The following is an 11,900-nucleotide window of genomic DNA, read 5'->3' as shown; positions in this document are numbered from 1 at the left end:
ACTGTGCAGACGACTACCGAAGCATCGCCAACCAACCCATAAGGGCGCGGATTATGTGAGAACTAAAAATCCATAAGGACGCCGCAGTCGCACGCTTCAGCGAAAAATTCTGTTTGCAATCCGATTCCCGATTCCAAACTCCGAAATCCAAGGCTCTCCAAAATGATCCAGTTTCCTCGCCAACACCTTGAAAGGCCCACTCAAGCCTGAGCGGACGATAGCACATGAGACCTTGCAATCCTTCGCTTCAGCATATCCTGTTTCTAATTCGCACATCAAGCTCCAGAGTTCATGTCCTTCCAGATTGGTCCAATCTCCTCATCGGCGCCTCAGCATGCCCACTTAAGCCTGAGTGGTCAATGCGCCATTGCTGGGCGGCTGAACAGCAGTGAATTTGATGTCACGGCGATCAGCAGTCAAAGTCCGATACTGATGGGCATCGACATCCTCCAAAGTGACCCAGGTCCAGACAGCTGGGATCTCAATGAACCGATCCGATTCAAAAATGTGGGTCTGAACGAAACTCAGAACATCATTCTGATCGTGCACAAGCATTTGCATCTTGACGACGTCCTTGCGCAAACCCTTGCGGCTCAGAGCGTACTTGATGGCCATCATGCAGCGGCGGACGTCGCGCAGAGAGCGGGCTGTTTGGTCTGTTTCGAATGAGGGCAAGCGAGTAGCGCTCCGACCGCGCGGCCCATTTTCTTGGATATAGAGGTCGACTTGGTCCTTCTTGACCTTGAATGGGTCGGTGATGTACAGGTTCTTGAGAAGGACGAGACCTGGGTAGTGCTTGTCCTTGTTCTCGTCGGTATAGTGAGTGACGCCGACCTGCTTCAAGAATGCGTTGGCAACATTGGTGCTATCGGTTTCGAAGCTGTTGGTCTTATGATATGTGTCCCAAACCTCGAAGCGGGTCTGGCGACAAACGCGGAAGAGTGCTGGACGCGGCAGCTTAACGGCACCAGTATCTGCCTCCTTTCCTAGAAGCTTGATGTTATCTTCATTCGCGACAACTAGCTCCCAGATGCGATCCCGAATCTCAAGCGGAATCTTGTGGAGGAGGTCGCAGGATTGCTCGACGACCCGAGATGGAGGAGAGATGAGGTGCTTCGCGGCCGCCAGTATTGGGCCGAGTGGAGCCTTCTTTTGAGGCTTGCCCTTCTTGCTGGGCACTGGCTGTGGCGGCGTGGGGACAGAAATCGAGCCCTTGGCTGGGGCCTTCCCCAGGGAAGCGCCTATCTTGGCGCCCTTTTTTAGGAGAGAGGTGCTGACGAGCTCACCGCCCACGTACTTCTTAACGATTGGCTGCTTTGATGCCGCTGGAGTAGAGCTCGAGGCCTTGGTCGGCATCTTGATGGCGGAACCACTCAGCTTGCCTTTCTTTGGCTGGGGTGCAATGTCTTCCTCCTCACTAGCCTTGCGCTTCTGGCCTTGTAATGGCTGAGAGATGTTGGCAGTGGACGCGAACTGCGTGGGCGGCGCCGCGAAGGCTGTGGTGATGTCGTCCTCGGAACTGCCGCCAGTTGGAGCGGCGACCTTCAATTTCTTGGGAATGAGGATGCTGGCCGCTGTGGTATCCAACTCCTGCTTGCGCTTCTTTGAGGGAGAGGCGACAGACTGCGCACCGTTGGCGGTAATCATAGCATTCTTGCCCTTCATTGTGGCGGAGATGATGGTGTAAGGGTCTGAAAGAGGCGACCCGAGTCTGTCGAGATGTTGGAAAGCTTCGAGAATTTGCTCGAGGCGCGTGGCAAATGCTGTGTCGCGGAGCTTGGATGCTGCGTGCAATGAAGATTTGGTGGCGCTTTTGTGCTTTGCTGTGGTATGCCAATGGCGAGGTCAAGCGTGTGAGGATGTCTGAGGAAGAAGCTCGTAAGATGGAAGTGGGAAGAAAAGGGTTGAAGTTTGGGAGGCTGGCGGAAAACAATAGAGCCCCACTCGCCTATTGTCGGCGCCTCACTGGCGAAGGCCGAAGAAAATCATCTTATGAAGCCTCAGGCAAAATTGCCTTCTTCGCGTAACGATTTATAAAGGCTGGTCACGGAGGTTGCTCATTCAGCACGTTCACAGGATAACTTTTGCTACATTTGAGAAGGCCGTGTCAGGAGATGTCGCACTCCTCATGCGTCACAAAGAGGCCTGAAGCGAAAAGAGAGAAAAAAAAAAGGAACGGCCATGTTTCACCAACCCATAAACGCGATCAGCAAAGACGGGGAGCAGCACAAGGACGAAATGAAGCCGTTCTGCTTTGAGTACTTCACATTTCGGTTTGAATCGTGTCGAACGACATTTCAAAGCGAGTATGCTGAGAAGTAGTCCATAGAGTTGAACTCGCGGCCTTATTTGAGTGCTGTGGTTGGCTGGCAGGGCTCGATTGAAGTTGGAATTTAATGCTTTGATTTGCCAAGCTTTCACATGCTTTGCCAGGCAGACTTGGGCACCTGACGCGTGCGACAGCTTCACTTCTCTGCCAAGCCACTAGAGTAGTCGAAACTAACGGCTCGCACACACATGTCATTCCAGCAATCGCGCTCGCTGCATCGACACGACATCAGCGCCTTCGACACGACATGGCGGATCTCGCGCTGAGCAATCGCCTCATTGCGGCCATCGCCATCCTCAATCGGCAAGAGGAGGCTAGTCGCGCTGAGCTTACCGCTTCCACACAGCGCCTTCAGGCCGCCGACGAGGCTCGAGAAGCAGCGGAAGTAGCATTTCGGCAGGCTGCAGCAGCTCATGTCCAGGTGCAAGCCGACCACAAGGAGGTCGAGGCAAAATACGCGCCCATGATCGCCGACGCTCATACCGAGCGCCAAGTCCTGGGAAGTTACCTCTTGGTAGATGCTGGCGATAGGAATGACGAGTCTATCGAAGAGACCCTGCAAAAATATGGTAAGTCTGGCGTCTACCAAAGCCGCGGGCATTCATATCCGAGAGCAGCAATTCAGGTACTCACAATACTATAGAGCAGCAAGGCCCCACTACAGGTGCTCCGGCAGGCGAAGAAGTCGCTGCGCCCAAGTCAACAGGCACTGCCTTGCCGACTGGCAATCCCGCCGATTCGCAACCAAACGCATCGACTCAGCAACCGCCTCCCATTGCATTTCGAAATGGTCAGAAACTCTCCCATCGCGACCACCTGAAGTACTGCCCGGTAATCGTCTTCAACCAGGACAGTAACGACTGGGTCGAACTGCGCTGTTCCGAATGCGGAACCAATATCTCAGTCGCCCAAAAGTGCCATCTGGGCGGTGCTGTAGGATTTGTAAAGCATCTCTCGCGCACCCACAAGATCCTTGGTCTGAAGGCCGAAGACGCTATGAACCGCTGCAAGTACCGCGTCGTACCAGATGATGAGGTCCAGCGGATACTCGACGCTGGGACTGCTGGCGCTCAGCATGTGCCGCAGATTGGCGCCCGCGAAGCGGATGAGTACGAGTCCCTGCGGGGGCACGAAACACATCATCAAGGTCAAGGGCAAGTGGGTGGAGCTGAGATGCTGCTATTGTAACGGCAACAGTAGCTCCATGGACCAGTTCTTCAAGGGTGCCCAAGGCCTTTATGATCACATGCGTAATTCCCAACCCTGGTCGCGAGCTCAACATCGAAGATATCGCTACCACGTGCGCGAAGCGTAAGTGGAGTGGAAAAGCAGTGAGCGACTTGCTTGCTGGAGTTTCCAAGGCATCTCATCGGCGTAAGCGATGGCATCATAAGTTATAACTCCGATCGAAAGATGTCTTTGCTGATCTTGTGAAATAGTCCCAGAGGAAGGAGCGTCGTCCTCGAAGAAGCGCAAGACCAATAAATAAGGACCTGCGAATCATCGACATGCTCAATAGGGATGGTGAGCACGAAGAGGACGCTGGCGGCAACCCATGAATGGGAGATGACGGCTGTACAAATCATGCAATTGGAAGTGTGCAGAGGAGTCTACACTCTGGTTACTGATAGCTTGAGAATTCTTGCCAAAGGTACATTTGGAGGTGGACCGAATCGTGCTTCTCCGTAAATGCAAATGAATGCCAAGAAATGTCATATATAAGCTCACAAGATGCAAGCAACGAGCAGGATTTGAAAGCGCTATTGATCTCGCTGCCTCCCAAATAACACACTGCGACTACATTTGACGCCAACAGACTCTCCCAATCTGCGCTTGTCTGGGAGTTTCAGAGTTCAAAGGTCATAAATCAATGAAGAGTTGGAATACCATGCCAGGGAAGGTCGCTACAGGCAACGACACAATCCGCCAGGCCTCCTATCTCGTGAGCAGTCTAATCGGCTTGCTAACTGGCCCCACATTATCGCACCGCATCATGTACGTAGGTGAAGTGCTCGCCAATGACCGGTTTCGAACGAACCACAACACATATCACATCATATTTACGGCCGGAGAAGTACATTCGCAACCTATATATATCCAGGCGCATTAAGCGGACGAACGAGACGATTCGCCTTCCGACAGCGAACTGACGAATGGACTCATGTATCTCCATGACACAACAACCCAAACATGGTCCACTGCATCGACAACACCGGAACAAAGCCTCGTGCCACGCGCTTTCGTGATGTCAACTCAACGCAATCCGAGGAGCGAGCAAAATCCAGGACTGAACGGAAGATTTGTGAGGTCTTACCTCACGTCAGTCAGGCGCTCCCTTGCCTGTCGTGCTATCCACTCACGAAGCGATCACACGTGGAACCAGGGTTGGCAGTGAAAAGGATATGAGATTACATCAAGGGATTCAAAATCAGTGGCCGAGAGAGAAAAAAAGCGTACTCACGACGTCTAAGATCGGATAGATGTACGAAAACCTTGGAATTCTTTGGTTATCGAACGCTAGTGAAGATTTCGAAGGAGCACATGCGCTCCTAGCTCGTTCACTCCCTCCAATTCAATCTTAAAAAGATGCTGGTCCGTCGCTTGAACTCGCTCCAGGCTGCACTGAGGTTCAAAGAAAAGTGTGGGTAGCGCATATAGGTATATGCTCCGATGCTCAAAAGAGGGAATCGTTCCATCGCTGAGTATGTGCATTCGAATCTACGAAAGTCAGCGGAGTTGCCTAAATCGAAAACAAAGAAGTAACTAACCAAAGATCGTTCGTTCAGAAATCCCTCACTCCTCTCGAGCGAAGGGCTTCAAATACTTGTAGTGTCTCGCCATATAGAGAAGAGACTCAGTAAGCTTCTCATCCTGGCTCTGCACCATATTGACCCGCTCGAGGACGCCTTCCAATTGCTTCGGGATAATGGCTTGTCGTCCATACCCGGTCTCGATGTCTTCCCATCTAGCGACATTTATGAAATAAGACAGATTGGAGCCAAAGCTTTTCTCCGGCATTTCTCCGGCATGTGCGAGCATGTGCGAGCATCTGATGCGGAAGTATGTGGATACCTTGTTTGTCTAAGCCGGCCGCATTGTCTCACTCGTCATCTTCGTCCTCAATGACCTTCTACGTCTTTTTACGCTTTCGCATCGCCGTAAGTAGTGGCTCGTCGTCGTCCTCGTCACTAATAGACACCATCGGCTTCACATTCCTGCCACTTGTCCACTCGTCATCTTCTGCATCCTGGACTTTCTTGCTTTTCTTCCGTTGGCGCTTGACAAGACTGATTGTCGGGCCCTTTGCATCTTGGTCCATGGCATTGGTTGTTTGTCGACTGATGACACCCTTTCTTCTTGCCACCTTAAGGCCACTCGATCCTCCCTCGATGCCAATGAAATCCTTAAGATCCTCAAGTCCAACAAACATGAGATCTCCCTCTCCTTCCACAGTCATTGCCACCTTCACAACTCCAGCCCTCAGCCCATCCACAGTCCTCTCATTCAACTTCTCTAACAACGTCCTCACATATCCGGCATGTGATATCGGATGTGACAATCGCACGGCCTGCACGTGCGGAAGCACGAAATCCGGCAATTGTTTCAAAAACTTGTACAACGCTGTGTGAAACGGGCACTGAAAGGTATTTTCTGCGAAGAAGATTTCCAGACATTCGCGTGCGATCAGCGGACTTCCGAGCGATGCGAAGACGGGTGCGGATGATATATGCGGTGGGCCGTCCTCCCAGTTCAGCTGAATAACTGAGTCTGTCGCCATGGAGTGTCGGTAAATGCTGTCTCTGGCTTCACGCTCAAAGCTCCAAAAATTCTTCCACGGGATCCTGGTGCTTGGCAGCAGAATGCTTGGTTGCGAGGGGGGCGCCAGACCTGATGCTGCGAAGGACTTGACTACTTGCGCCACTGATGGAGCGGGACGCGGGGGCGGAGTCGCTATTATAGGTGCAGTCGAGAGTGTCATTTGTCCAGGAGGCGCCGAGGACATCATAGCCACGATTGGAGCAGGCATGATGTCGGAAGGTGCAGTTCTGGGTGTCGAGGGTCGGGATGCTTTTCGTCTGCCGGCATCGATCCATTCTGGTCTGGTGTTCTCGTCGACCTCGTACCTATGACCATGCCAGTAGTACGACTTCCTGCGTGGCGAGTCTTCATCGACCGGCGAAGGTGCTGCGGGCTATTAACATTTTGGCAGGTGCGGAGTGTTAGCACGGCAACACTCACATCTTTGCCCAGCAACAGCTTGCTTCGACTCTTTCAGCGCTTTGCGGAGCATTTTCGGTGGTGCTGAGATGTATTGAGGAGTGTGAGTGCGAGTGCGAGTGCGAGTGCGAGTGTGAGAGTCAGAGTGAAGTGCATGTTTGGTGCAGCAACACACTCCACATCATGTGCACGAAGCCGATCGGAGCAAAGGCAACGTACACATCACAAAAAGCAGTTGCTACTGGTCTCAAAACATCAATTCTTCGGCTTCCGGGTATCGCATGCTCCAAAACTCCTCGCTAAGGTAACAATGCTGCTGTACTATGGCTCCAGCTCGCGGCAAGGACCTGCCTCGCAGTCGGTAACGGTGACCTCTCAACCTAATGTCTTCATCTTCTTTTTCTTGCCCGATTTCTCTGCGCTGTGTTTCTTGGTGAACTCGCGCCAGCGTCCAATGCGATGTTCACGAGTCTTCTCCCAATCCTGCTCGTGCTCTCTCTTCCGCTTCCTTGCCTCGATCTCCTCGTCTTCCTTCTTCTTCTGCCTGCCTTCCTCCTGCATCTGAGCTTTCATCTGACGCTGCCTGCGAGCCTCATTGTCTGCCAGCACGTATTTGACCTTGTTCTTCCACTCTTTGATAAAGTCGACATCGGGGTCCTTGACTTCTTCGCTGTCGGTGGTCAACTTCTTCTCCCGGATCAGGAGCATGCGCGCATCTCCGATCGCTTCGTCCAGCTTCGCACGCTCTTTCTCGTCCAGCAGCATTTGGTGTGCCTTTGCAAGCCGATCGAAGGCGTCCTGCGCGTTGGGGTTCTTGGTCTTGTCGGGATGTATCAGAAGTGATTTCTTGCGATAGATCTTCTTGATGTCCTCGTCAGGCACACCAGGCTGCAGATCCATGACATCGTAAGCGTTGGCGCGGAAGGCCTTCATGATGCGATCGATCTCCTCATCCTGTGCCAGTGTCAGTAATGCTAATGCTTCGGAAAATGGAGGCTTCGCATGCCTTGTTGAATTCCTTGGACTCTTTCTCAAGATTGTCCAGGAACGCCGCATCTTCCAGAGCTTGCTCCTTTTCGAGCTTTGCCCAGTCCTTCTCTGGCTCTTTCGCGTCGGCCATCATGTTGTGGTTGTTGATTTCGAGTCGGAGTGTTGAAGATGCAGCAGCCTTGGGTGCCCAGAGTGCAAGCTCGTGAATCGAATCCCTGCTCGCTAATAGTTCTAGCGTGAACCTTGAGCTAACGGTAACGCCGTCTATCGCCGTGGCCGTCGCGAAAAGTTCAAGGCGAAGTGTATCCTCGCGATCGTTCTTTCTCTGCGCATGCACGCATAGAGGAGCAATGGCACCTCAGATCTCGGGACGGACGAGGCTGCGGCCGACCAAGAAGGCGAAGAAGCAACAGAATGACCATCGTGGGCAAAAGAGAAAGCGAGAAGAGGTGGAGGTGGAAAAGCTGGAACAACTGGTGCGAGAGCTCGACGTCCATTCCACGAAATACTCCTCCTTCACCGAGCTGCCTCTCTCCGAGCCGACGAAGGCTGGGTTGAAGAAGGCACATTTCAGCAGTCTTACAGACATCCAAGCCAAGGCCATACCTCTGGCTTTGAAAGGGAAAGACATTCTGGGAGCCGCAAAGACGGGCAGCGGCAAGACCTTGGCTTTCCTCATACCAATCCTCGAGAACTTATACCGCGCGCAGTGTATTGGCGGGGATGCTGGGCTGGGCGCATTGATCGTCACGCCGACTAGAGAACTCGCCATCCAAATATTTGACGTTCTGCGACTGGTTGGCGGGCATGGACACTTCTTCGCTGCAGGCTTGGTCATTGGAGGCAAGCATTTGCGGGAAGAACAGGATGCGCTGCCGAGAATGAATATCGTCGTGTGTACACCAGGACGAATACTGCAGCATCTTTCGGAGACGCCCACGTTCAATGTCGACGGCCTGCACATGCTGGTTTTGGACGAGGCAGATCGCGTGCTGGACATGGGCTTCAAGCAGACTCTGGACGCCATCATTGAGTACCTGCCCAAGCAGCGGCAGACATTGCTCTTCAGTGCCACTCAAAGCAAGCGAGTCTCGGATCTGGCGCGACTGTCCTTGCAAGATCCAGAGTACATTGCTGTTCATGAAACCGCCCAGGCAGCAACACCCAAAGGTCTGCAGCAGAACTATGTCATCACGCCTCTACCGGAAAAGCTTGATGCTTTATGGTCCTTCATCCAATCTGCGAAGAAGTCAAAGATTGTCGTATTCTTCTCCACCACAAAACAGGTTCGCTTCGTGTACGAGTCTTTCCGCCACATGCAGCCTGGTATTCCACTGCTGCAGCTTTTCGGCCGCAAGAAGCAGACGGCGCGACTAGAGACCACTGAGAAATTCTCCAAGGCCAAGTACAGCTGTCTATTCACTACAGACGTTGTTGCGCGTGGTATTGATTTTCCTGCTGTCGATTGGGTCGTGCAAGTCGACTGTCCAGAGGATGCTGACACATATATCCATCGTGTGGGAAGAACTGCTCGCTACGAACGAGAGGGTCGAGCGGTCATGTTTCTAGACCCTAGTGAGGAGGAGGGCATGCTTACGAGACTAGAGCAGAAGAAAGTGCCAATCGAGCGCATCAATATTCGCAACAAAAAGAAGAGCAGTATCAAGAACCAGCTTCAGAAACAATGTTTCGAAGATGTGCAGTTGAAGGAGCTGGGGCGCAAAGCATTCATCAGCTACGTAAAAGCATTGCACTATCAAAAAGACAAGGAAATATTCAATCTCGAAAAGTACAAGCTGGAGGAGTTCGCGTCAAGCATGGGTCTGCCAGGAGCACCAAGAATCAAATATCTCAAGGCCGATGCGGAAGAAGCCAGGCGGAAGAAGAACTTGTCTAGGAAGGCGATGTTATCGGACGAGGATTCTGAAGACGAGGATGACGACGAAGATGGCGATACGAAAGCTAAGAGGAAAGATAAAGTGCGAACCAAATACGACCGCATGTTTGAGCGCCAGAATCAAGACATTCTTGCCGATCACAATCGCAAGATCATCAAAGACGACGGAGATCTCAATCGACTGGATGGCGAGCAGGCTTCTGATGAAGACCTCTTCGACGTCAAACGCCGCATCCCCGCCGACCCAACCTCAGACTTGGAGATGGACTCGGAAGGAGAAATGCCACTGGACGCGAAAGTCGCACAAGACGCAGGCACCAAGACCGTTACCATCCCAGGTGCCAAGAATCCCCTCATCATTGACTCCAACCGTCGAGAAAAGCTCCTCAAATCCAAAAAGAAGCTCGCGAAACTCAAAGACAAAGGCTCAAAACTGGTCTTCGACGACGATGGCAACGCTCACGAAATTTACGAACTTGAAGACGAAAATGACTTCCGCGCCCGCGGCGAGGCTGAGGAGCAGAGGAAGAAATTCTTGGAGGAGGAAGCGAAGAGAACACAACAGGCTGATTTGGAGGATAAGGTTTTGGCTAAGGAGAAGAGGAGAGCTAAACGAGAGAAGAGGAAGGAGAGGGAGCGAGCCGAGGAGATGGGCAGTAAGGATGAGGAAGATGAGGACGACGGAGGAGCTCAATTGGGAGGCGCGGCCAGGAGTGCATTTGATGACTTTTTGCAGGATGCTGGCAGCGTTCGTGGGCCTGAAGACGAGGAGAGTGAGGAGGAAGAGCAGCCCAGGAAGAAGGCGAAGTGGTTTCAGCAAGATGGAAAGAGGAGACGTGAGGCTGAAAACAAAGAGATCGAGACGTTTGATGATCTTGAGGCTGAGGCTGCGAAGTTACTTGGCTGAGGGGATGACGGTTCTGAATTGTAGTAGTAAAAGTATTTCGAATGTACAGCCGAATGTACGGATGTCAAAATAGCTTGCTCTGGTGAACTGAGAAGGCTCTGCCCTGCTCGCACGGGGAAAAAGTCCGGGCTGTCCGCAGAAGTGATCTGGACTTTCTGCCTGCTAATGGTTATAAGAGAAGATGATGGCTCCTGGAAGCTCGTCGATCTGGGAGCCGCCAGCAGCACCGAATTGTCTCTCCTGTAAAGCCCTCTCACTCGCCCTTTGCCATGCCGCACACGTGTTTCGTGCTTACATGGCGAAATGCTTGCAGCGTTGAAGCAGGCCTGACTGTTTGAGTGCCTTCGTACGACGGTGGCACTCCCCATTCTCACCCGAGGCGAGATCGCTCTCAGTGACAGTGGCTGTTGAGCGCGACAAGGAGCACTGAAGCGATGAAAGAGTCACCGAGAGGTGATGTTCGAAGGTAGGGACGAGTGCACGATTCGTGCCGAGATTGAGGCTGTTCGCCTCGACTGCACGGCGGGCATCTTTCTATGTCCATCCAACAGACGTATCGATCGGATGGCGAGCCTGAGAGGCGCCGTAGAACTACTCTTCTTGGACGGCATCCGCGCCATCGCTTCGACGACATGCCCGGGAGTGCAAGAACAACGACCGGGAAGAATGCGGTGGCGGAAGCTGTGGTCTGTCTACTGTCGTTCTTCCTGCGTACTGTTGAGATGCAGAAGCAAGTTGCGCGAGCATCTGTAAAGACTGCGGCTGGCCCGAGCTCAATCCATATCGCGGATATTCCGTCCACGAGTATTGCGGGAGTCTTCGATCGGGATATGCTGACTGTCCTGAGCGCTGGTAGGGCGCGCAATAGCGACTTTGCGGAGACGGGGGGCGGCCGTAAGATGGATGGAAGCTTTGCGATGATGAGATTGCGTTTCGCGCCTGTCCGCCGCGCGTCTGTATGCCCTCATCATGGCCCTGGTTCGCCATCGCGAAGGCCGCATCCCCGGCCGCTGCTTCTGCTCGGCATGCCGTGGGGACCGAAGGGGCAACAGAAGCCGTCGCACTCTGCGCGGGAGGGGCGTCGCCAGCGTCGCCAGCGTCGTCGGGGCTGCTGGTCGAGCTGCTCGCCGTCGACGCAGTCTTCTGATGTGCTGTCCTTCTCCTCACGCCTCCGCCGCCTTCCCGCCCGTTCTCGCGCAGGGACTTCTTTGGCTTTCTCGGGCCCACACGGTGGCTGTACTGCGCCGCAGCAGAACGGACTTGTCTCCGCGAGGCTTCGTCTCCCTGGCCATAGAACAGCACGTTGTCCATTGATGCGCGACTTCAGCCTGCACTTGCTGGTTATTGGGTGACAAACATGACTGGAACCGGCGCAGAGAGGGACGGGAGATATGAATGGACGACCAGGGAGGCGCGGCGGATTGATCATATGAGCAATCGCAGTCAAGTGCCGCAGGCGTGCTTCTTGTGAAGTGCCGGAAACGGACCCAGAGCCGCCTATTATCAGCCTGCTTATGATTCCGGCACTAAGGTGCACCTAATAATACTACTACTACAGT

The 11,900-nt window shown here is 53.2% G+C and overlaps 7 protein-coding genes across 7 annotated transcripts; 3 read left to right on the top strand and 4 right to left on the bottom strand.

The window, feature by feature from the left end:
* Positions 1-18: 18 nt before the first annotated feature.
* Positions 19-1,665, bottom strand: MYCFIDRAFT_216677 (uncharacterized protein; the record flags this gene model as incomplete). Its single annotated transcript, XM_007932691.1, has 1 exon — positions 19-1,665. One exon carries the CDS (start codon positions 1,663-1,665, stop codon positions 343-345), a length of 1,323 nt encoding a protein of 440 aa, XP_007930882.1. The 3' UTR covers positions 19-342.
* Positions 1,666-2,576: 911 nt separating this feature from the next.
* Positions 2,577-3,707, top strand: MYCFIDRAFT_199707 (uncharacterized protein; the record flags this gene model as incomplete). Its single annotated transcript, XM_007932690.1, has 4 exons — positions 2,577-2,898; positions 2,973-3,438; positions 3,552-3,640; positions 3,691-3,707. The coding sequence occupies 4 exons, from the start codon at positions 2,577-2,579 to the stop codon at positions 3,705-3,707; spliced, it is 894 nt and encodes a 297-aa protein (XP_007930881.1).
* A 492-nt stretch (positions 3,708-4,199) lies between these two features.
* On the top strand, positions 4,200-5,031 carry MYCFIDRAFT_178653 (uncharacterized protein; the record flags this gene model as incomplete). Its single annotated transcript, XM_007932689.1, has 8 exons — positions 4,200-4,271; positions 4,333-4,403; positions 4,472-4,571; positions 4,598-4,631; positions 4,658-4,702; positions 4,737-4,849; positions 4,883-4,968; positions 5,013-5,031. The coding sequence occupies 8 exons, from the start codon at positions 4,200-4,202 to the stop codon at positions 5,029-5,031; spliced, it is 540 nt and encodes a 179-aa protein (XP_007930880.1).
* A 428-nt stretch (positions 5,032-5,459) lies between these two features.
* MYCFIDRAFT_80927 (uncharacterized protein) lies at positions 5,460-6,620 on the bottom strand (the record flags this gene model as incomplete). The annotated part of the gene is made up of 2 exons (XM_007932688.1): positions 5,460-6,514; positions 6,569-6,620. The coding sequence occupies 2 exons, from the start codon at positions 6,618-6,620 to the stop codon at positions 5,460-5,462; spliced, it is 1,107 nt and encodes a 368-aa protein (XP_007930879.1).
* A 302-nt stretch (positions 6,621-6,922) lies between these two features.
* On the bottom strand, positions 6,923-7,603 carry MYCFIDRAFT_144804 (uncharacterized protein; the record flags this gene model as incomplete). Its single annotated transcript, XM_007932687.1, has 1 exon — positions 6,923-7,603. The coding sequence occupies one exon, from the start codon at positions 7,601-7,603 to the stop codon at positions 6,923-6,925; it is 681 nt and encodes a 226-aa protein (XP_007930878.1).
* Positions 7,604-7,887: 284 nt separating this feature from the next.
* MYCFIDRAFT_37274 (uncharacterized protein) lies at positions 7,888-10,341 on the top strand (the record flags this gene model as incomplete). The annotated part of the gene is made up of 1 exon (XM_007932338.1): positions 7,888-10,341. The coding sequence occupies one exon, from the start codon at positions 7,888-7,890 to the stop codon at positions 10,339-10,341; it is 2,454 nt and encodes an 817-aa protein (XP_007930529.1).
* On the bottom strand, positions 10,340-11,698 carry MYCFIDRAFT_212405 (uncharacterized protein). The gene has a single exon (XM_007932686.1). The coding sequence runs from the start codon at positions 11,650-11,652 to the stop codon at positions 10,933-10,935; it is 720 nt and encodes a 239-aa protein (XP_007930877.1). The 5' UTR covers positions 11,653-11,698; the 3' UTR covers positions 10,340-10,932.
* Positions 11,699-11,900: the final 202 nt, after the last annotated feature.

Source organism: Pseudocercospora fijiensis (genome assembly GCF_000340215.1).
Source record: "Pseudocercospora fijiensis CIRAD86 unplaced genomic scaffold MYCFIscaffold_9, whole genome shotgun sequence".
Classification (NCBI taxonomy): domain Eukaryota; kingdom Fungi; phylum Ascomycota; class Dothideomycetes; order Mycosphaerellales; family Mycosphaerellaceae; genus Pseudocercospora; species Pseudocercospora fijiensis.
This window is presented reverse-complemented; position numbering and strand designations above follow the sequence as displayed.